The sequence below is a fragment of the Meira miltonrushii genome (assembly GCF_003144205.1).
Source record: "Meira miltonrushii strain MCA 3882 unplaced genomic scaffold FA14scaffold_5, whole genome shotgun sequence".
NCBI lineage: Eukaryota > Fungi > Basidiomycota > Exobasidiomycetes > Exobasidiales > Brachybasidiaceae > Meira > Meira miltonrushii.
Window position 1 is genome coordinate 1,090,612 of NW_020289947.1, and position 22,255 is coordinate 1,112,866.

The 22,255-nt window shown below is 43.4% G+C and overlaps 13 protein-coding genes across 13 annotated transcripts; 8 read left to right on the forward strand and 5 right to left on the reverse strand.

Annotated features, from left to right (window-relative positions):
- Positions 1–2,017: 2,017 nt before the first annotated feature.
- Positions 2,018–2,433, forward strand: FA14DRAFT_162485 (uncharacterized protein). Its single transcript, XM_025499633.1, has one exon. It carries the CDS (start codon positions 2,088–2,090, stop codon positions 2,376–2,378), a length of 291 nt encoding a protein of 96 aa, XP_025352626.1. The 5' UTR covers positions 2,018–2,087; the 3' UTR covers positions 2,379–2,433.
- A 188-nt stretch (positions 2,434–2,621) lies between these two features.
- Positions 2,622–5,540, forward strand: FA14DRAFT_162486 (putative DNA mismatch repair protein MSH2). Its single transcript, XM_025499634.1, has one exon. The coding sequence runs from the start codon at positions 2,637–2,639 to the stop codon at positions 5,481–5,483; it is 2,847 nt and encodes a 948-aa protein (XP_025352627.1). The 5' UTR covers positions 2,622–2,636; the 3' UTR covers positions 5,484–5,540.
- Positions 5,541–6,349: 809 nt separating this feature from the next.
- Positions 6,350–7,003, forward strand: FA14DRAFT_175148 (uncharacterized protein; the record flags this gene model as incomplete). The annotated part of the gene is made up of 2 exons (XM_025500578.1): positions 6,350–6,496; positions 6,827–7,003. 2 exons carry the CDS (start codon positions 6,350–6,352, stop codon positions 7,001–7,003), a joined length of 324 nt encoding a protein of 107 aa, XP_025352628.1.
- Positions 7,004–7,112: 109 nt separating this feature from the next.
- FA14DRAFT_87398 (uncharacterized protein) lies at positions 7,113–7,556 on the forward strand. Its single transcript, XM_025503014.1, has one exon. It carries the CDS (start codon positions 7,213–7,215, stop codon positions 7,462–7,464), a length of 252 nt encoding a protein of 83 aa, XP_025352629.1. The 5' UTR covers positions 7,113–7,212; the 3' UTR covers positions 7,465–7,556.
- On the reverse strand, positions 7,553–9,029 carry FA14DRAFT_162488 (putative 26S proteasome non-atpase regulatory subunit Rpn6). Its single transcript, XM_025499635.1, has one exon. It carries the CDS (start codon positions 8,938–8,940, stop codon positions 7,612–7,614), a length of 1,329 nt encoding a protein of 442 aa, XP_025352630.1. The 5' UTR covers positions 8,941–9,029; the 3' UTR covers positions 7,553–7,611.
- A 40-nt stretch (positions 9,030–9,069) lies between these two features.
- FA14DRAFT_87384 (putative RPN7-subunit of the regulatory particle of the proteasome) lies at positions 9,070–10,409 on the forward strand. The gene has a single exon (XM_025503013.1). It carries the CDS (start codon positions 9,203–9,205, stop codon positions 10,385–10,387), a length of 1,185 nt encoding a protein of 394 aa, XP_025352631.1. The 5' UTR covers positions 9,070–9,202; the 3' UTR covers positions 10,388–10,409.
- Positions 10,376–11,234, reverse strand: FA14DRAFT_162491 (eukaryotic phosphomannomutase). Its single transcript, XM_025499636.1, has one exon. The coding sequence runs from the start codon at positions 11,209–11,211 to the stop codon at positions 10,432–10,434; it is 780 nt and encodes a 259-aa protein (XP_025352632.1). The 5' UTR covers positions 11,212–11,234; the 3' UTR covers positions 10,376–10,431.
- A 376-nt stretch (positions 11,235–11,610) lies between these two features.
- Positions 11,611–13,167, forward strand: FA14DRAFT_126935 (uncharacterized protein; the record flags this gene model as incomplete). Its single annotated transcript, XM_025496769.1, has 1 exon — positions 11,611–13,167. The coding sequence occupies one exon, from the start codon at positions 11,611–11,613 to the stop codon at positions 13,165–13,167; it is 1,557 nt and encodes a 518-aa protein (XP_025352633.1).
- Positions 13,168–13,264: 97 nt separating this feature from the next.
- Positions 13,265–13,972, reverse strand: FA14DRAFT_186049 (uncharacterized protein; the record flags this gene model as incomplete). Its single annotated transcript, XM_025501497.1, has 2 exons — positions 13,265–13,348; positions 13,414–13,972. 2 exons carry the CDS (start codon positions 13,970–13,972, stop codon positions 13,311–13,313), a joined length of 597 nt encoding a protein of 198 aa, XP_025352634.1. The 3' UTR covers positions 13,265–13,310.
- A 177-nt stretch (positions 13,973–14,149) lies between these two features.
- On the forward strand, positions 14,150–15,392 carry FA14DRAFT_162492 (P-loop containing nucleoside triphosphate hydrolase protein; the record flags this gene model as incomplete). Its single annotated transcript, XM_025499637.1, has 1 exon — positions 14,150–15,392. A coding segment is annotated over exon 1 (938 nt), but the record flags the coding sequence as incomplete, so codon positions are not given.
- Positions 15,375–17,319, reverse strand: FA14DRAFT_162493 (uncharacterized protein). Its single transcript, XM_025499638.1, has one exon. The coding sequence runs from the start codon at positions 17,207–17,209 to the stop codon at positions 15,458–15,460; it is 1,752 nt and encodes a 583-aa protein (XP_025352636.1). The 5' UTR covers positions 17,210–17,319; the 3' UTR covers positions 15,375–15,457.
- A 248-nt stretch (positions 17,320–17,567) lies between these two features.
- On the forward strand, positions 17,568–19,905 carry FA14DRAFT_162494 (uncharacterized protein). Its single transcript, XM_025499639.1, has one exon. It carries the CDS (start codon positions 17,691–17,693, stop codon positions 19,824–19,826), a length of 2,136 nt encoding a protein of 711 aa, XP_025352637.1. The 5' UTR covers positions 17,568–17,690; the 3' UTR covers positions 19,827–19,905.
- Positions 19,906–19,986: 81 nt separating this feature from the next.
- On the reverse strand, positions 19,987–22,219 carry FA14DRAFT_87420 (putative MET13-putative methylene tetrahydrofolate reductase). The gene has a single exon (XM_025503015.1). It carries the CDS (start codon positions 22,016–22,018, stop codon positions 20,147–20,149), a length of 1,872 nt encoding a protein of 623 aa, XP_025352638.1. The 5' UTR covers positions 22,019–22,219; the 3' UTR covers positions 19,987–20,146.
- Between the last annotated feature and the right edge of the window lie 36 nt (positions 22,220–22,255).

Sequence of the window (22,255 nt, forward strand, 5' to 3'; positions counted from 1 at the left end):
TTAGACATTGTGCCCCTGACGGCAATCAATCAGATGATGAATAAATAATTCGTTCCATTGTTTGCACCGGGGCTGATTGACGAACTTTCTTTTCTTCACTCTTTTTCAAACTACGATTCATTTCGGAAAACGACGTCTGGCAGAAATCAAGAGGAGGATAATAAAAGTGGCCTTTGCACTTTTTTAACATTCAAAGCGGCTCCGAGACTTTCTGAGTAATTCGTTTTATCTTGCTGAATTTCATTTGAGAACTTGGCAGGCACCATATCAGTGATATGAACAAAGTGCAATTTTTGTGACCTTGACAGCATTTGATCAGTTTAACACTCATTTGTCGTGGGCGCAATCATTCGTTGGCAAACGAAAAAAAGTCAGAAATGTATAAAATAGCAGACTTTGTCAGAATTCATTTGTTTGTTCACTCCATTACTCACTCCATCCTTTCTTCCGTCTATATTCAAGAGTATATTCAACTTACGTACAGCAAAACCACAATCCTTACAATGTTGAAGATTTATGTGCACCTACTTTTGTTGCTCTCCGTCTTGGTACTTGTTGCTTCATCGGCAGTTCCACCAAATAAAGCAGGAATGGTAAAGCAGATGATCCGTAAGAGGGACGATGATGATGGTTCTACACCCGCGAAAAAGGGAAAGAAATATCTGTTATGGATGGAATCATTCAATCCAGATCCTAAGAAAATCAATTCACCCAGCAACAAAAAACCTAAGAAGAAACATTGAATGGAAAGATGATAATCGCCCTGGAATGCATGCTTTCCGTTTCAACTGCCAAGGCTTTATCTTGAGTGGAGAACTCAATCTTATCGATCCAATTCGATCATCATTATCAGATTCGCTTACATTCAAGCCCATCATAGCACGTCTTCAACGGACAGTGAGTGTTCAACAGTAGCTAATCATATTATCGTTAAGCTGACTTGTTGCTTGTTTGTTTGCACGACTACAGTAGAAAACTTTCTCGAACTCAATCATTCGACTGCTCTTTCTACTGCTTTCATTCACTTCGACTTATTCTTCTTATTCATGCTGGTCATGCATTGATCGTCAAGTATTGTAGTCGCTCATTCATATCTGGCTTCAAATATATTCTCCGATTTGATTCGATTAATATCAAAGCATGGGTATGTGAGGACGATCAGCCATGAAAATGCAAGGAGAAAGTAAGATGAAAACAAGAAATTTTTAGATATTGTTTTTTCGAATGGTTTGAGTTGACAGGGGAGGCTTCCTTTGAGAAGTCTTGCTCGTTGCCGGACGAGGGTTCCGCTTCTTCCTGCAACACTTCCTCCCGCTCATCTTAATCACTTTTCCCCAATGTCAAGGGGAGGAAGTTTGGACTACTCCTGCTTTGCAAGCTTGGATTTCGATTACTCGTTTTCTTCTTCACGCCAATTCTTGTCAGATATTGGTCAATGAGATATTGGCAATTCCTAAGTATTCTCCCGGCTCCCAGGTATCATCGTTTGCCTTCCGATTTCTTTTGCCTTTCGATCTTGCCATCGAACTTTGTGCACATGGTGTACCGTACCTTATGGTCGTCATCCGCTGATGTAGATAATTTACGACAAAGAGAGCTAGCTTTAATAAGACTTGGTTGATTGAATTGCGACGAAAAGTCTGCAAATAAGTTGGCTGAAGCGGTTCGCCCCTCTCAACCACACTTCTCAAAACACACATGGCTTCCATCGCTAAAGCAAAGACGGCTAAATTGATCCGTACATTGGTATTCCAAATTCTAGAGATACACAGATTGCAGTAACAAGGAAGAATATTGTTTGGGCACGAGGGGGAAGCGGGTGCTCTTACGTCAAAATTTGGAAACTCGTTTGATCGGGCTATACTTCGAAACCCGTGCTTATCGGGAAGCATTACCCTTGATCGGGTCCCTCATGAAAGAATTGAAGAGGCTCGATGACGAGATGATCTTGACAAAGGTGCATTTCCTCGAAAGCAAGGTGAATCATGCAATCTCAAAATCTTCCTGAAGGGAAAGCGTCACTGACATCCGCACGCACAGCAGCCAATGCGATCTATTGTCCACCCCTCTTGCAAGCCCAGTTGGACATGCAAAGTGGTGTTTTGCATGCTGAGGATAAAGATTACACAACAGCATACTCGTACTTCTTCGAAACACTAGAAGGACTGGCATCGCAGGATGATTCAAGAGCACCACTAGCACTGAAATACATGCTGATGTGCAAGATCATGCTCAATCTTCCGGATGATATCAACGCAATCATAGAAGGCAAGCTTGCTCAGAGGTACGCAGGACGGGATATCGATGCAATGAAAGCAGTCGCAAAAGCTCATGAAGATCGAAATTTGGAACAATTTGAAAAAGCATTGAAAGAATAAGATAATCTCAACTTCATTCCCAAGGACGCTGAAATGGTACCCGACGAGAGCGAATTCTTGGTGATGACAGGTGCATACATCCGATCGATCGCTTTGATTAGTCAGGCAGGTTGTTTTGTCCCAAGTGAACACGTCTTACGCGTGAATGAAAGAAGAAGTGTTGTTCTATTCAAAGTACGCGTAAATGTGCGTATGCATGCATACATTCGTGTTTCACGCCTCTTCCTCTTTCCTTCTCAACCACAAAAAGCTTCCAAAATGGCTTCCGATCTTATGTATGGTGGCGGTAATGGTGGTGGCTCTGGCAGTACATCTGATAAGCTAGACTTAGGTGTTGATTCTCAAGATGAAACAAGGTTTATCACTTGGTTTCGTAAGATGGAACCAAAATCAGACGATACAGTACGCTTATTCGATCGTGGGGAATTCTACACTGCACATGGCGATGATGCAACAAAGGTGGCAAAGATTGCATACAAGACTTTGTCTGTATTGAAGCAACTCGGTCGTGGCAAGGAGACTTTGCCATCGGTGACATTGAATATAAGCATGGCAAGAGCCTTCCTGCGAGAAGCACTTACAGCAAAGCAACTAAAGGTCGAAATTTGGTCAGGTGGAACATCAAAGAAACATTCTTGGCAAATAGAAAAATTTGCATCGCCAGGCAATCTTCAACAATTAGAGGACCTCCTCTTTGCTGACGCAGATTTGGACACATCTCCGATCGTCGTTGCATTGCGTACACGTGTACAGGATGGAGTCAAAACTGTTGGAGCTGCTTTTGCCGATGCATCCAATCGTCAATTGGGTGTGGCAGAGTATGCCGAGAATGACTTGTTTGCCAATACGGAATCGCTTTTGATTCAAATCGGTGCAAAAGAGTGTCTGATTCCCGCAGATGAGTCTTGCACAGATTTTGATATCAATAAACTCAAGACTGTCATCAACCGTGCTGGTTGTGTTCTGACTCAATGCAAACGGAGTGACTTCCAACCGAAAGCGATCGAGCAAGATGTGACCCGGCTGCTCAAAGAGGACTTACAGAGCGAGCAAATCCCTGAGCTCAATCTCAAGATCGCCATGGGATCAATGCAGGCTTTGCTTAGCTTTTTGAGTTTGCTCAACGATGATACAAACTTTGGTCAATACAACATTTACACTCATGATCTAGCACAATTCTTGCGTGTAGATCATCCTGCCCTGCGTGCGATGGGTGTCTTCAATGACCCTGGACAGACTGGGGCAAGCAAAAATGCAAGCCTATACGGTTTATTGAATCGTTGCAAAACACCACAAGGACAAAGATTGCTAGCCCAATGGCTCAAACAACCTTTAGTCAATGTGCACGAGATTCAAAATCGACATACCCTTGTCGAGACATTCGTTGAGGATTCGGCATCTCGTGAGAATCTGCAAAACGATTTCCTACGTTTTATGCCTGACTTGCAGCGAAACAGCAAGAGATTCCAAAAAGGCGTTGCCACTTTGGAAGATGTGGTAAACGCTTATCAAGCAGTGCTCCGTTTAGACGGTCTGATTGATACCTTGTCCCAAGTGCAGGGTTTCGGAGTAATCGAAGGTGAGAAGCTGATACAATCCACCTTTATTGAACCATTACAACGGTCAAGTAAACTTCTTGCCAAACTCGTTGAGATGGTTGAAACTACGATCGATTTGGCCGAATTGGATCGTCATCGTTTTGTGATCAAGCCGGATTTTGATGATCGTCTCAGAAATATCCGTGACTCGATCGATCAAACTATCGAAAACCTGCACGAAGAGTACAACAAGGTAAAGCGCGATTTGAAGATGGACGAGAAGAAAGTCAAACTAGAAGACTCTCAACAGCATGGCTATTGCTTCCGTGTGACCAGAAATGACAGCAAAGCCTTGAAGGAGAAGTCAAGCAAATATATCGAGCTTGGAACGACAAAAGCCGGTGTCTGGTTCACGACACGTCAAGCGAAGGATCTTTCAGTGGATCATATTGATCTGCAAAACAAGTATTCAACCCATCAAAGTGGTTTGGTAAAGCAGGTCATCAAGATTGCCGCTGGCTATTGTCCACCGCTTGAACAGTTCAATGCGATCATTGCGAATTTGGACGTGATTGTCAGCTTTGCATTCGTTTCATCACATGCACCTATACCTTATGTTCGACCCCAGATCTTCGAAATGGGCAAGAACGCACCTATGATCGTCAAAGAGGCACGTCATCCGTGCCTCGAAGTGCAAGACGATCTCAACTTCATTCCAAATGACGCCGAAATGGTCCCCGACGAGAGCGAATTCTTGGTGATCACAGGTCCTAACATGGGAGGAAAGAGTACATACATTCGATCGATCGGAATCATCGCTTTGATGAGTCAAGCAGGTTGTTTTGTTCCATGTGCTCCAGGTGCAAAAGTTCCGGTATTTGATGCGATCCTTGCTCGTGTTGGAGCAGGTGATAATCAAACAAAAGGTGTATCAACGTTTATGGCTGAAATGCTGGAAACTTCTACGATCCTGCGATTGGCAACACGTGATTCCCTAATCATCATCGATGAACTCGGTCGTGGAACATCAACGTATGATGGTTTTGGTTTGGCATGGAGTATTTCAGAGTTCATCGCTTCAAAAATTCGCAGCAAATGTCTGTTTGCAAGTCATTTTGCTGAGATTGTCGCATTGGCAGACCAAATTAAACATGTGCAAAACCTACACTGTAAGGTCCATGTTGAACCACGTCACGACTCGCAAGCATTAGAGAAGGAAAGCGAGATCACACTGCTATACAAAGTGGAGCCGGGAATCTGTGATCGCAGTTACGGTATTCATGTAGCTGAATTGGCCGGGTTCCCTCCCAGTGTGATCAAGTTGGCCAAACGTAAAGCAGAAGAAATGGAAGACGTTGACGGGGAGATCTCTCCACTGCTCACCGTGGATGCGAAAACAACGGAAGAGGGTATGAAGATTATTGAAGAGTTCATGCGTGCTTTCGCTTCCAACAAGAGAATGCGTTCGGATGGTACGGAGGCCGAATCTCTTTCATCTCTTGTTGCTGAATATCGTGAGCGTTGCGGCGAGAATGCTTTTGTACAAAAAGTGTTGGAGAGCTTGTAGAGGGCGAGAAAGAAACATTGTACATTATACCATTTATTGAATAACCTAGAATCTTATTTACCGATAAGCTTTCATTGCCGAATTTGGTGAAAGTGTGTGAACGAGGCGTAAAGGTGATGGGTGTTGTCCATGACAGCATCGGTCAACTTGACGAAAGAAGGCGCTCCATTTCCGTATCTATGTCGATGTAGCTGTATTATGTGGGAAAGAAGGGGCAAGGAACATCTATCTAGCATCTCACAAAGGAGAACCCTCCACCATCTGTCGAACCTTTTTACAAGATACTTCCGTCCATCCATGGGAAATCACTCGCCCAGATTCAGGAGTATCAAGTTTAAGGAACGGAGTCGGATAGGCGACTTTTAAGAGGGGAGAAGCGTGTGAGTAGAAAAGGGGAAAGAGTGAAAGACCCTTGCCCTTCACCATCTGTCGAGCTTGTTGTATGATGCTTTCATCCAGTCAAGGAAAAAATCGATGCTTAGAACCTAGTCAGATGGGCGCATTTTTGCGAAGAGCTGCGTGTGAAAGTGGGTGGTGGTTGTGGGATGAATTTGAAAAGGGGAAGTGAAGTATTTATACAAAGGGTGAACATCGCTTCTTTCCATAATTAATGCGACCATATTCTAGCAGATGTGATCACAACAAAATCGAAATCAGCAAGCGATTCTTATAGTAGTGAGATATCGAAGCCAATCCATTGGGTCAGATCTATCAGATGAGGAGTACGCGCAACATATCATTTACACATTGGACTGTAGAATTGACTTTTGAACTATCCTTTACCCGTCCATAGAGTTCAACAAATTATTTTTGCCCTTTCCATTGTGTATATCACGTATGCAGAGTAGATCATCAAAGACTGTCAGATGGACTTCCGACGGCGGTGGATGCTATTTTTAGTTACAAGTATACCTCGTCATTTACAGCTTGTCAGATCCATTGATCCTTATATGCCGTCGGTTGAACCTGATCTACCATCCGTTGAACAACATGCACCGTCCGTTGGATTTGATGTACCGTCCGTTGGACCTGATTTGAAACATCTACTTTGATATCAGGATAGCACCAGTAGTGCATTTTCATGAAACTGCATAACAATGTACAAGCTTTTTCGTCTGACTACAAACATTTAAAAGGAGGCCTTTTTTGAAAGTTGAGAACCCCCCCCACCCCTCCCACATTCATTCTTCCTTACACTCACCAAATTTCCTCTTACGTTCTGCTTCCACATCCACCACCTCTTACACCTACCAATTCTCCTCTTACGTTTTGCTTCAACACCCACCACCACCACCTCTCCACTGTAGGCCCTTCAATCATTACAACAAAAGCACGGCCGATAGCATGACGATGAAGAGAACGATGAAGAGGACGATGATGATGACGATGACGATGACGATAACGATAACGATGAAGATGACGATGAAGAGGACGATGACGACGATGATCAGAAGAAGAATGACAATGGTGAGGAAGATGGTGGTCGTGGTGGTTGTGGAAAGATACTTAATGTTTGCTAATGAGATGTAGTCATGCTGTCGCCCATCAAAAGATGGGCAAAATGAGTGCGTTGTGAGAATTAAGTTAAGGGATCGGATGTCTATGACACGATCATGAGCAAGTGTGACCGCGAGCAAGTGTGATCATGAGCGAGTGTGATCATCAGCAAGTTTGATCAAGGCGGGATGTATGCCATAAAGTACATTGATAGCAAGTACAACGTTGAGTAATGTTATATTTTGCATCAGTTCTTTGGACCCTGTTGTTGGGTTCCTGCGAGGACCTCTCTTGGGTGCGCATTTATCATACATTCTGTATGTCACATATGCAGAACAGACAACCAATGTCTGTCAGATGGACTCTGGATGGTGATGAATGCTGGTTTTGGGTACAAGGTTGGACAGCAAAGAGGGTGTATGCATTGAGAAGCACAACTTACACTCAATTCCTCACATACAGTCGATACGGCGGTCAAGGCTAGGGCGGCTTTACGTGAGACAGATCTTGCTGAATCGGTTCAGCTATCAAAGAGTCAAAGAGGTTGTTTTCAATCGTACATTCATTGAGATTGTTTGAACGATAAACAGTTCCTACGAAAGACGTTTTGCCTTTGCAGCTAGAGAATCGACTACATTCGACACATGCTTGATCGTATCAAGCGTATCTTCATACATTTTCTGTCAATGGGAAAGAGAAATATTGTGTCAGTTACCTTCCTTCGTAAGCACACATGATCCCACACACTCACATCTTCTTCCGGCTCATCGAATACAACCAAACAACCATTTCCTTGATCCAAAATACCATGCAAATTCTTATCCAAGATCATTTGACTTAGCTTTTGCTCCACCTCACGGACAGGTTGTCGAACCTGTTTGGCGACATAACTCATCTCTACTCGACTGTATGGTTCAATAATTCGCAATAAGTTTTGCTCCAACAAAGTATCGTAAAGAGCTGCCAAATGGTTGCGAATGATGGCATCATTTGATAGTTCCCCCTTGTATTCTTTCAATGCTTTTTCAAATTGTTCCAAACTTCGGTCTTCGTGTGCTTTTGCGACTGCTTTCATTGCATCAATATCTCGTCCTGCGTACCTCTGAGCAAGCTTGCCTTCTATGATTGCGTTGATATCATCAGGAAGGTTGAGCATGATCTTGCACATAAGCATGTATTTCAGTGCTAGTGGCGCTCTTGAATCATCCTGCGATGCCAGCCCTTCCAGTGTTTCGAAGAAGTACGAGTATGCTGTTGTGTAATCTTTATCCTCAGCATGCAAAACACCACTTTGCATATCCAACTGGGCTTGCAAGAGAGGTGGACAATAGATCGCATTGGCTGCTGTACGTGCGGATGTCAGGGACGCTTTTGCTTTGGGGAAATTTGAGATTGCATGATTTACACGGCTTTCGAGTAAGTGCACCTCTGTTAAGATCATCTTGTCATCGAGCCTCTTCAATTCTTTCAAGAGAGAATCGATCAAGGGTAATGCTTCCCGATAAGCACGGGTTTCGAAGTATAGCCCGATCAAACGAGTTTCCAAGTTTTGACGTAAGAATACCCGCTTCTCCCCTCGTGCCCATTCGATATTTTCCTTTGTTACTGCAATTTGTGTATCGCTAGAATTTGGAATATCACCAAAATAGTCGATCAATGTACGGATCAATTTAGCCGTCTTTGCTTTAGCGATGGAAGCCATGAGTGCTCGAGAAGAACGAACGGCTTCAGCCAGCTTATTTGCATCCTTTTCATCACGATACAGTTGACCAAGTCTTGTTAAGGCCAGCTCTCTTTGTCGTAAGCTATCTTCATCAGCGGAAGAGGTTCCTTCATTGCTGGTACCGTCATTGCTTTTCACCTCTAAAATTTGTTTCAATATTCTTTCTCCTTCTGCATTTTTGCCTGCTTTGATTGCGTCTTCTGCAGCTTTGAGCTGTCCACCTTGTTCGATGGCCATCTTTGTGTAGGATGATTGTATGAGAAGTGGTAATGAATGCAATCTTCCGACAACAACACCCAAAATGCATGCGTTGCGCGGCTTTCTCTATGGTCTGTGCAAAAAGAGACTGCAGGTATTAAAAGCAGAAGAAACGCGTAATTGCATTTTGATTAAATAATCGAATCTGAACTGGCTTGTGCCAAAACACTCAACGTGGAGAGATTCGCGTCCTCCTCAATCCTTCTTCGACTTTGTTGCTTTCATCTCGTTTGTTGCAAAAATGGCCGACAATGACGAACAAGTTTTACCAATCCCAAATTTGGCTCTTCAACAACATCTGTTCGAGGTGATACGACCTGGTTCATCAAATGCAGCAAAAGAATCTGCAAAGACTGCTCTCCTCAAAGGCATCGAAGAGGATGAAATGGCACCATACTATGCTTCCATTATCGACAGTCCTGAACCACATATATCAAAAGCATTAAAGAGGGACGACGCTTTACTGAAAAAGCTTAAAGCAAAGAATGATGAAACACTGGAGCTCATGGAGAAACAATTGAAAGTCAATGAAGAGAATGAAGGTGAAACAGAAGTCAATCAAGTGCTACGGCAAAAGGCGGCCTACTTGGCCAAGATTGGCGACAAAACCCGCGCAGTGGAAGCGCACAAGGTTGCAATCGAAAAAGCAGCTGGATTGGGAGCAAGACTTGATTTGACAATGGCTTTGGTCAGAATCGGATTGTTCCATGGAGATCCAAAAGTGACAATGGACAATATCGCTAAAGCAAAAGCACTCGTAGAAGAAGGAGGCGATTGGGAAAGGAGGAATAGACTAAAAGTGTACGAAGGATATCATCTTTTGTCAATTCGTGATTTCAAGCAAGGAGGTGAATTGTTGTTGGACGCTTTGTCCACCTTTACAGCTACGGAATTGCTCGACTACAATCAATTCATCACTCTCACCGTTTTGGCAAACACTCTCACACTGCCTCGTCCGGAGTTGAAGAAGAAGATCATCAATTCTCCCGAAGTGTTGCAAGTAGTTGATGACATTCCACACATTGGCGCTTATACAAACGCATTGTATAGTTGCGATTATGCAGCTTTCTTCAGAGCTTTGGCTGATGTTGAACAGACACACTTGCTCACATCTCGTGTATTGGCACCACATGCACGCTACTATGTCCGTGAGATGCGTATCATTGCTTATGCTCAACTTTTGGAATCTTATCGCTCTTTGACATTGGACAATATGGCAAATGCATTTGGCGTTTCAGCTGGATTCATTGATGCAGAGCTTTCACGATTCATTGCAACAGGACGATTGCCTGCAGTGATTGATCGTGTACAAGGTGTTGTGGAAACACGCAGACCTGATCTTTTGTCGGGAAGCTACAGCAAGTTACTCAAGGATGGAGACTTGTTGCTCAACTCTTTACAACGTCTCAGTAGACAAGTTTTGTAATCTAACAAATGTATTCAATCCAATATATACATCTATAATGGGGGTCACCCCTCAATCTTGAACAACTCTTTGAGCTCACGCATGGTATCTTGAGGTGAAGTGACGCTGTGACCGATGGTGCGTGGATCAGAGTAGATTTCGTAATCGTTTCCTCCTTCGTATGTCTTGTCACCGAAAAAGTGAATCTCACGCCATCCATCATCTTTGACATGACCCAAAGCAAAAGTTTTATCCCAACCGGTTGGAAAGACGTCGAAAGAGATTTGACCTCCGATAGAATATGTTAAGCCTGCATCGGGGAATTGTTTCTTGAGAGCATCAACAAAAGTAGCACGAATTTTGTGTTCTTTATCGTATGCTTCGAATGCAATACGTTCTTCAACGCTTGCATTACGACCGATTGGGCTTACGTTGATCATACCATTACGGAATTCGATAAATGTACCACGCATGATAGGGATGTCTAATTGAGAAATATAACCCAAGATGAATTTGACCATCTTTTTATACTTTTCTTCACCTACCCAACCGATAAAAGATTGTGAAGCAAGTGGTTTACCAAGTCTGAATGCTGTTAACCCATTCTCTGAAAAACAATAATCGAATTGGGTAAGAATGTCTGGATGACCGGGTAATTGTAATTGACCTTTTATTTTTGCAAAATCACTTCCACCCACGAATCCGATCGCACAATGTTTACGAACTTTTTGTAATAGTTCAACCATCTCTAGCGAAACATCTCGTCTTGCAGGAGAAAGTGTTCCGTCCACATCGAACAAACACAAGACGTCCGGATGAGTGCGATCTGGGAACAAAGGAGCCATCTTGGTGTTGGGCAGGTTTGTAGTGACGAGGGAGATCAAAGAGAGAAGGAGGAGTAATGATTGAAACCTTTTGGATTGCTTCTTCTTATACTTTATTCAATTGTGAACACGTCGACCATGCAGCATGCATGCTATTGAAGCCACGCTTGACAATAATTCATTCACGCGTTTCTGGGTGGAATTCGGGTAAAAGGGCAGGAGAGAGTCTTATTTTTTTTACTCTTGTGTTACTCTATCAAACAAAGGCATCTTCCCTGTCAAAATGGAGTTCCGCTTTTAAAAAAAAAAGTAAGAAGATTGTGAGAAGAAAGATTTGTTGTAGAAACGCATTCATTCTTCATCATTTCTGGTTATTACGTTATCCTCACTGGTTGAAGAAACCCCGCTATGGTTGTTGAGATGGATGCAAGACTTCCAAAGTTCACAGCAAGCTCAGATAGAGCGGAAAGCGGTCAAAGTCAGCAAAAAGCTGATCGAACGATTGCTGAACAGGTGGATGCCTTGAGTGTTTATGAAGATGCCGTTCAAGAACCATTGTTGGAATGTACAAATTTAGCAAGTATGTATTATCAAGCCCAACCTATAGGATCATATAGACCAGACGCAAAAATTTTACGGGAAGATTTTTGTAGTTCCGCGATCGTCGCACAAACTTGGTTAAGCTTGGGAAAAGATCATAGAGCACAAGGAGTGGATATCGATTTAAAAGCATTACAAGTCGCTCAAAAACGATTAATGGAAACGGAAAGAGCCGAAAGGACAGCCTGTATCGTACAATCAGATGCATATTCCGACTCAGGCAGTTCCCGTAAATTACCATACATCAAAGCTAACAGGATCCAGACCGACTCAATAGCATCACAAGAAGCCAGCGGCTCAAGATCATCTTCACCTTCTACATGGGCTGAAGGAGCAGCTTCCGATCGATTTGAGAGGAAGTTTCAAGCCCGATTGGCAAAAGAAAGGGCTAAAGCAGCCCGGAAGAGCGGGACATTAACACCCTCTGCTCAGGAAGGTGATCAGACAATTGAAGATGATGTACCTACTGCAAAGGGTGACGTATTAATACTTCAGCATGCTGACGTTCTCAGTTTACCTATCAAAGGATTAGAAGGTGTAGATGTGGAAAGTCCTGATTTGATATATGCTGGTAACTATGCATTATCATACTTTCATGATCGTCGGTCTTTGTTGGCCTATTTGGCACAATGTAGACGGACATTGCGCAAAAAGACCGGGGTACTGATTGTTGATCCTTTTGCCGGACCGACGAGCTGGGAAGCAAAGACTGATGCAGAGCGTAAAGAACAAGAAGAGCTTTGGAATCGATTCAGCAAAGAGCCAGGATTCCTTCGGGCGGGCGAAGAACATCCTCCTTCACCACTAAAAGGTGATCCTTTGGAATTCTGGGCTCGAGAGGAAGGCGAACAAAAGAGCAGTTCTGACACAGCTGATTGGCGTCAATGGCCAAGGGGAAGATTGATTCTTGTACGCAAAGGTCATGTCGGAGGAGAGTACGAATATTGGCGAGAAGATGGACCTTTGGATTATACCACAAATCGTTTCAGGATGAGCCTTTCTTTCCGTTTTACCCGTGATGGAAGCTGGTTACGTGACTACTTCAGTTATGATTTCCGTGTTTGGAGTCTACGTGAGATCACCGAAGCCATGGAAGAAGTTGGATTCGAACGTGTTGCCGTTCATGCTATCCCAAGAACGACTGAATCAGATCAAGGTGAAGCAATGGAAAAAGAAGAGGCAGAGATGAAGAAATCCAGCGATAGCGATATGGACGAAAGCGGCGATGACAACGACGGTCTGAACGGTATGGCCGGTCTGATGGAAAGAACGGAAAAGAATGAAGCAGGAAAGAGCACATACAAAGTGGTTGAGCCACACCATAAATTATTCGCAACTAGAAGTTTCGGGAGTGAGTATTCGTCCAGTCTTTCATGAAGAGTTAACCATACTAATTTCCATTCCTCTCTTTTTCAGCATACATCATTGCTTGCATGCCGTTTGATGATGATTGAAGAGCTCTCAAAGAGTTTATTGAAATGTTGTAATAGTACAATTGCAGAATATGCGATATTTTATCATTAGAAACCTCCCTTTGCGCACGAGATCCACAAGTCGTCTATGGAGAAAAAAAATATGAGTCAGTAAGCTAAGAATCGGCCTCTCTCATTCGGATAAACTCACCACCTAGATAATGTATGTTGTCGACCACACTTCCCTTTCCCTTCGATCGAATTTCGTCCGTTCCAGCACGTAGAATGCCGATACTCAAGGCTGATTCCTTATCTTGTGCCAAGATGGCTACAGGTGCTCCTTCTGGCAAAGCAGTCTCACCTTTTGCCGGATCGGGCAACCTTCCTCCAGCAGTTAGTAGTCCTGGTGCCATGACATTAGCACCCGATAACAAGAATTTGATTGCTCCTCTATCAACTTGAATAGAAGGTAAGAGGAAAGGGTATTTGTGTAATAGATGCAAAGTTGGCATATACGGTCCATCAAAATGCTGGAAGAAGAGTGGTTCTCCTTGATTTACCAAAAATGAAACATGTTCTCTACTAAATTTGACCAATGTGATTCCTTGCTTTTTTGGCCAAATTTGTTCTAGTAATACACCTTCATCTTGTGAAAGGCTTGGATATTGTTCTAGTAATTTTTGACGCATTCCTCTTTGAACGGAAGATTTGACAGCTGTTGATGAAGCAATGTCGCCCTTTGAGGGCTGGAAAGATTTGAATAGCGACATTGTACCTCGCTATCCGAATTGGAGGTAGTGAGTGGTGATGATCATGTTCATGTTCTTCTCGAATTCCACTTGCGCATTGTTCACCCATTACTATTGCACGTGCGCTGTCTTGAGTCAGATAAAAAAAAGAATCGCGTTTGGATAAGAGATTATCGGATGCATGCACTCATTCGCTTACGGCCGTTACCTATTGCCACACTTGCATAGCATTTCTTCTTCTCACGGCCATCATCACATTCGAGAAAAGATGGCAATCATATCGCCAAATCCCATACCGCCAGAAGGTGCCCTGAACGGGGCAACCTCAGCAATAAGCTCAAATATTCTACCACCAGAAAGCATTGCTAGAGCTTTACCTGATAACGTACCTGAAAATGCACCAGCACATTGTCCAGGAACGGAATCTGAAGATGCAGGAAAGGCATCAGCATGTGAAGGTTGCCCAAATCAATCCACATGTGCAAGTACGCCAAAAGGACCTGATCCAGATCTAGCAAGGATAGCAGCAAGAATGGAAAGGGTGAAACGAAAGATTTTAATCATGAGTGGAAAAGGAGGAGTTGGAAAGAGTACGTTCACTTCAATGTTAGGATGGGCATGTGCGCGAGAAAAAGAAAAGAATACGGCAATCATGGATATTGATATTTGTGGTCCAAGTATACCAACAATTTTGGGATTGTCAAATTCTTCTATTCATACTTCTTCCACTGGTTGGTCACCCGTTTACGTTAGTGATAACTTTTGTGCAATGTCGATCGGGTTCTTGTTACCTTCGCCCACCAGTGCGGTGATCTGGCGTGGGCCAAAGAAGAATGGATTGATCAAGCAGTTCTTACTCGATGTCGATTGGACTGGTGGTTTGGAGGAAGAAGAAGAGGAGGACACTAACTCAACCAAGCCGTTACTAGATTATATGCTCATCGATACACCACCAGGAACATCTGACGAACACTTGTCAATCGTTTCACTTTTGCGTGATTCAGGAGGTTTAGACGGTGCAGTCCTGCTCACAACGCCGCAAGAAGTGTCTTTGCAAGATGTACGCAAAGAGATTTCATTCTGTCGCAAAGTCAACGTTCCAATCTTAGGGATAGTGGAAAATATGGCAGGTTTCGTTTGTCCTGCTTGTCATGGTCAAAGTGATATTTTTTATCCATCTACAGGTGGTGCAAAAGCACTTTGTGAAGAATTAAACATACCATTCTTGGGTAGTGTACCACTCGATCCTCGTATCGGCCGATGCTGCGACCTTGGGGAAAGTTTCGTTGATGAATATCCCGAAAGTCCCGCAAGCAAGGCATACATGCAAGTCATTGATCAAATCAAGGCCATCTGTCCATGATCTGCACCACAATTCTCTAATCACATAATGTACACTATGCAATCATATGCTCTAGAAATTCTGTATTACATTCCATCTATTGTGCGTGCGTGTGTGAGTAGTGTACAATGCCTTTTATAGTACATGATGATGATGACTGTGAATCATTTTTTTGTTTGTGGTATAGCGCCAAAATTGTTCTTTCTTGCTTTCTCGTATGCTTCTTCAAACATCTCTTTTGCCTGTTTCCTTCCTTCTATAGATGGTAGCAAATTTAAGATTTTTCCAAGTGCGATCGCAGCTGCTCGCCAACTCCCTTCACTCATCCCAAACAAGATCATAAAATCGTTCAAGACTAGAGCGAACCTTTTCAAGAATAAATCTGTTTCCTCGTCTGCGAGAAGTTGAGCTTCTTCGTATGCCGTTCGATCCCTCATACCTATTCGCATCTCATTACGACACCATGGGGAGAACAGACACCAGACAACACGAGCAGACATCTCTCGATTGATATCAAATATCCAGCGAAATGATCTTCTCCATGGTTGTGTAATTGGTTCGAGGTCGGTTAATGGTACATCAGACGTACTTTGTCGGAGTGTTTGAGCAAGTTCTCGTGCAACAGTGGCGGAACGTATGTCGATTATGACTTTCATCAGATCAAAGAAATCTTCACAATGTTGTCTCTCATCGCCATGAATCATTGCATACATCACACCCTCTGTTGCTCTTCTTTTCCTAGTAGTAGCAGGCGAGACAGCATTTATCGCCCGTACACAAAGGCGTGCAAAATCAAACGAAGGTCCTTTACCATTGCGACTGCTTAACTTAGATCGGGATTGCTCATCGCCACTCATTATATCCCATAATCCATCTTCGACGCTGTCGTGTGCTATCTTGATGACTTCCTTGATTAAAGATCGAAAGTGGCCGCCTTCTTTGCGAACATCTCTGCAAAGCACGACCAAAACATTGATTATTGCACCACGAGCGAGATTGTGGTTCTGTTCAATACGGCGAAGATGTAGCGTTCGTGCCTCTCCCTTGACATTTGTACTTTTGGGTATATTGGCTGCATGCTTTAGCAATTGTCGTAGAGACTCTATTGCACGAACATAATCACGGCGAAGGATATGAAGATTGATCGTCGTTGTGCCGGCCTTGGTCGAAGATAGACTGATCAAATCTTGATGGTATAGTTCATCTTTGGGTCTAGTCGCCATTATATTTGCCATATCTGTGACCCAATGTAAATGATCATTGATGATGATGCTACGATTAACATCTTGATTCTCCTTTGCCTCTCGAATAAGCGTCATTGCAACTTTCATTTCAAGATCTAAGATGCCGTGAATCAGGGCAGTGTTTGTGAATCTAGGTTGAGTCAATTCTGAAGACACTTCCAGAAACAACTTTCTGGCAAGTCGTAGATAGTGAAGCATCTCCTCATGCGATATTCCTTCAGCACTTTCAGTTCTTTGCGTAAGAATGTTGCCAAAAGAGGTGATCATAATCAGGCACCATCGATTATCGATCGCGATTCCCTTTAGTGCCATCTCATTATACAAATCGGTTATCCTTGCCAGTACTCGATCTGTTTGTTCTTTGTCAGCGAACAGCCTTTCGCTACCATTTTTACCGATATCGTGCCAAATGGCGGCTTTGAGCAGTTTCAAATCCGGCCTTGCTTCATGTGTAAGATGGTTTGCTTTAGACTGTGCTTCAAGTAGCAAACGGGAGCGTCTTCGCCATATTGTTGCAGGTTGTGGTGGAGGAGGAACTTTCTCTTCGAGGGCTTTACGCTGACACTGAGGGGACCAAGAAGAAAAAGGATGTCGAAAGAGTGTTATCGGTTGATCGATTGATAGTATATGCCTTAGCCTGACCCTGGATCGACACCGCCATATTGATGCCATCGTCTTTATGTTGTTGATAAGTTGAGGTACTTCATTCGTCCATGATGTATATTTCTTCGAATTGTTTCACTGTATTGTGTTCATTTTTGCTAAAGTGATGTGTTTGAAAGGATGATGTATGAAAGTGATAATCTTGCTATTCATTTCAATTCTTCTCAACTTTCCCCCACTTGCATTCTCACAAGATGGACTTTTTCTCACACGTGATTGATGCTCTGCTTTGCTTTGCCAATCTCTTGTGACGCGTTAAGACTCCACTTTCATTTGGGCTTTTCTGGCTGTGCTCTGGGCTTGGCTGTTATAATACAAGGTGATTGGGAGGTACGTGCGTGTGCGTGTGTGCGTTCATGGGGTTGCCGTTCTGCACAAGCACACTCACTCGTCATGGCGACTGTGTTGGAAAAAGGTACACTACGCAATCAACTCAGCCAATTAACTCAATCATCACTTCATCCTTGCTAGCAGGCAGCTATCAACAAAGATGGCAAATAAATCACAAAAGAAGAAACAGAGCAAAGAAGCTGAACAGGATCCATTCGCAATCGAGAACACGCAAACACCTCCTTCAGAATCAAACAATACACCAACAGGTCAAGAAAAGATTAAAGTTGATTCTGCAATCGGTACTTCAAACGAAGAAGGTGTGGATGCATACAATATACCAGGTGGCGGTTCAGATGAAAATGAAAGTGGCATCACAATCTCAGGTATAAGTGGTGAAACTGGTGAACAAAACGCAAATATGGAACGTAATCGATCATTCTCACCACCTACAGGTCAAATGAGCGAACGTGGAGCTCAAACAACTCTTCACAGCTCTACATTTGTTGAACCCAGTGCGGCTCCTGAATTGGGTGAAGATTCGATCTTGATCATTGATGCACAGAAAACATCCGATGGTGTTGGTGCAAGTCATTATATTGCCTATCTCATTCAATGCGGCACTTTAAGTGCGAAGAGACGATATAGCGAATTTGCATCATTGCGTGAAGCTTTGGTCGCCTTACATCCAACTTTGATCATTCCACCAATCCCTTCCAAGCACACTTTGACAGATTATGCTGCTCGTCAATCAAAAGCAAAAGAGGATGCAACAATCATCGCACGCAGAAAGAGAATGCTACAAGTATTTTTGAATCGAGTAAAAGATCATGAAAAGTTGAGCAGAAGCGTCATCTTTAGAAGATTCTTGGACGGAAGATGGAGCTGGCATGAGATCACTTCGTCTCCTCCGCTATCCATGCTTCCTAAGTCCAATCTACGTGCACCTGCATTGGATCCTGCATCACCTCATGCATCACCAGCTTACTTGGCATTGCCTCTTCCTCCCTCTAACGGATCAACGCAGCTAAAGAATCCTAACCAACGATTCGTCGATAGCGAAGCATTTACAGAGCGTTTCCGTAATCATATTCAAGGAAGTCTTGAAAAGACAAACAGAAGGGTGATGAAAAGATGGACAGAGGCATCAAATGATTATGCAGAATTGGGAGCTATTTTGAACGAGTTCAGTCTTTCGGAAGGTGGTGCACTGGCAAGTGCAATTGAAAGAACTGGTCAAGCATCTGATCAAACGTTCATGGCAATCGGTACAATGCTGCACGATTGGGAAACCCAATTTACCGAGCCACTGAATGAATATTCTCAATTTGCATCTGTACTCCAGAAATTGTTGAGATGGAGACATCAAAAGCATTTGCAACTCGAAATGGCACAAGATGCATTGGAGGCAAAGAGACTACAGTTGGAAGACTTGGAAAGGGTAGAAGCAGAAGCTACAAGATTAAACAGAGCATTGGAAAGCGGCGGAAGAGGACTGGTAGCCAATAATGGTGGCAATGCAGCAACATACAACAAAGTGAATGCTCCAGGCCAATCAAGAGAAGGCGTATGGGACTCAGTCAATTCCCGTGCGAGTACGATGCGCAAAAGTGTGTATGGATCAGCAGCGGAAACAGAAGGTGATCCTACAAACAAGCCAAGTGCAATAGACGCATCTTCGGAAAGATTAGCAGATAGCGAAGAATGGACAGATCCAAGCATGACAGGATCCAATAGTCCTTCAAGACCAACTTCACCTCCAACAGCTACAAATGGGGGTAATGCATTTGGTGGACCACAGTCAAGACAACAGCCAAATAATCGAAACGGAACCGTACGACAGGCAAGACGGACGCCTGGAACAAGCAGTTTGGGAGGCGGGAATGGTAGTAGTGGCGGAGGTGGTTTATTGGGCGCTTTGAGTCAGACATTCCAATCAGTGATGGATGTTGATCCAGAAGCAACGAGACGCAATACGATTTCTCGTTTGAAAGATAATTGTGCACAATTGGATGAAGCTTTGGAATTGACCGATAAAGATCTACGAAATGCAACTTTGGCAATTCAATCTGATCTTGATCGATTTCAACGACAAAAGATTCGCGATTTTCGTTCGATGACTTCAGCATTTGCACAATTACATCGTGATTACTGTAAAGCAGGTTTGGAAACATGGAAAGAGGCAAAACAAGAGATTGATGCGATTAGTGATCATACACCTGTGCCCGAAAGTAATCTTGCCCGTCATCAGGCAACAATTTCTGGTGGCAGTAGCTCCACACCTGTTTCAAGATGATCTTTTTGCCTTTATCCTTTATGTACGTATAGTTTCAATTTAATCACATTGAATAGCAGGAATGGATGTATTAGCTGAAACTGAAGCCTTTGTTGGGATCTGTCAAACGATGTTGGATCGTTCTAATCGTAAAGTGTTTCGTGAATGGAGCAAAGTAGAGTACAATGTTAAGGGTATCCTGTGGAAGGATTCTGGCCTCGCTTCTTGCCTATGTTGGGATGAATAGAGTACAATGTTGAATTACGTAATTCTGAGTGAAATGTGCTTTGAAGACGTTTGCAGTTGATGCTAACGTATGCGTGGAGATGTGAGAAGGGAGATTATGCTGATCCGTTCAATTTCGTGCTCACATCTAAGAACGGTTGAAAGATTCCATGTCGATCCTTGAAATCGTTGTGGACAACATTTACCAAAACGTATGATTTGAACATCTCGTCCAGCAATTTGCGCGCAGGTGAATCAGGTGAATAGACTCTTGCCCAATGACGTCCGATCTCGTATGCTTCATCTTTCCATGCTAAGAAGGAGATTGTTTCCACAATCGTTGGTTGGATAATCTCACAGTGTGGGAAACAGCCCCATGTGACCGCATTGGGTGAATCGCTAGTGGTGTTTGTTCGCATATCACCTTGTGCATTTACTGCATGATATGTCATCCTTGGATCGGCTTCAATGCGTGTGATCAAGGCATCCAACTTCTCAGGTGCACAAAAGAATTCCAAGTATGCCTTCTGATATACATAGCCATACTTTGGTCCCCATCCATGCACAGGATCATCACTTGGTGCACCATCGACGGCAGGCTGACTGTTGATTGTAAGGAAACCGAGTGAATTAAGCTTTTGTAGCATTTCATCAATCACTGTCGTTTCTTTTGCGATCGGAGTTTCGCTCCAAGGCAATGCTGTAACCTTGCCTCGACAGAAGTTGCAAAATAGCTCCTTTACTGCTTCCAAATCTGTTGGTTCGCCCCACAACTCTCTTCCTTCCTCTGGTGTATAGCGTAATTTGACACCATAAGCATCTACATCGCCATATGCAGGACTACGCGCATCTCCCCATCTTCCGTTTGGGAATTCATCCCACGTCTCTGTACGATCGACATAACTTTTTGCCCGATTAGCCCAAAATATAGGTCGAATACCTTCATCTCGTCTTTTGGGTGTTAGACTTGGTGTCCATGGCAATTGTTTGACCTGTTGCACGGATGGCTGTAGGTTGAGATATTCGAGTAACATGCGTGATCCACGCTCCAAATTCATAGTATAGATGTGCAAACCACTGATTCCTAGCCCGTTGGCAGGATCGATAATCTTTTTGCATAGATCACCCACCAACTGCGTACCCACTTCCCGTACCTTTTGATCATCTTCCTTGATAGGGTCTAATGCTTGCTTGAAACTCTCTGGGACGATTGTACGGAATCTTGCTGTGGCACGTTGATAACCACCGTAATTTTGAATCGGCATCACACCGGGAACGATTGGCACATCGATGCCAGCTGCACGTACATCCTTGACCCATCTAGCAAAGATGTCATAATCGTAAAACATTTGTGTAAAGATGAAGTCAGCACCTGCATCGATTTTGTCCTTCAATCTCTTCATCTCCAAATCAACGCCATCTTTGGCTTCAGGATGACCTTCTGGGAAACCGGCAACAGCGATTGCGAAATAATCACCATATCCTTCACGAATATACTCGACCAACTCTTTTGCGTACATGAATCCAGCGGCATGAGGTTCCCATTCGGATGCACCGGCAGGAGGATCGCCACGCAAAGCCAAAATATTTCTACAACCAAACTTTTTGGCCTCTTTTAAAGCTGTATCAACTTTATCACGAGGCATATTTGTACATGTTAAATGCATGCATGTTTCCAAACCCATATATGTATGAACGGTTTTGACCAATTGTGCAGTTAGGTCGGATGTACGACCGCCTGCGTTCCAAGTGATATCAACGAATTCAGGACCTAATCCTGACATACGTTCTATACGATCATACAAATTTGTCAAACCTTGTGGCGTTCTTGGAGGAAAATATTCGAATGACCACCAAATTCTACCTTCTTGTTGTGCTTTGGCAATCTTTGTTGTAATTTTCCAACTTGTTGATTTATCAACGCTGGATTCCCTCTGATGTGCTACACCAGTTTGCAAGGGAGGTGTTGTAGAGGGTGCAATGGCCATCGTTGCTGGAATATGTGGGAGAAAGACTTTGATAAACTTTGATGTGGCAGTACTCTATGAGATGAAGTGCAAGGGTTTCTTCCAATAAGAGGAACGAGAAAAACTGTTTCTATCCCTCCGCCTACTTTTCTGAAAGGTTTTAATGAAGTAGAGAGTGTCCAGTGTCACTTATACGATGATGGTACTAATCATATAAGAATGATCGGGTCGTTTGTCGGTTTCATGTTTCATGCTCGT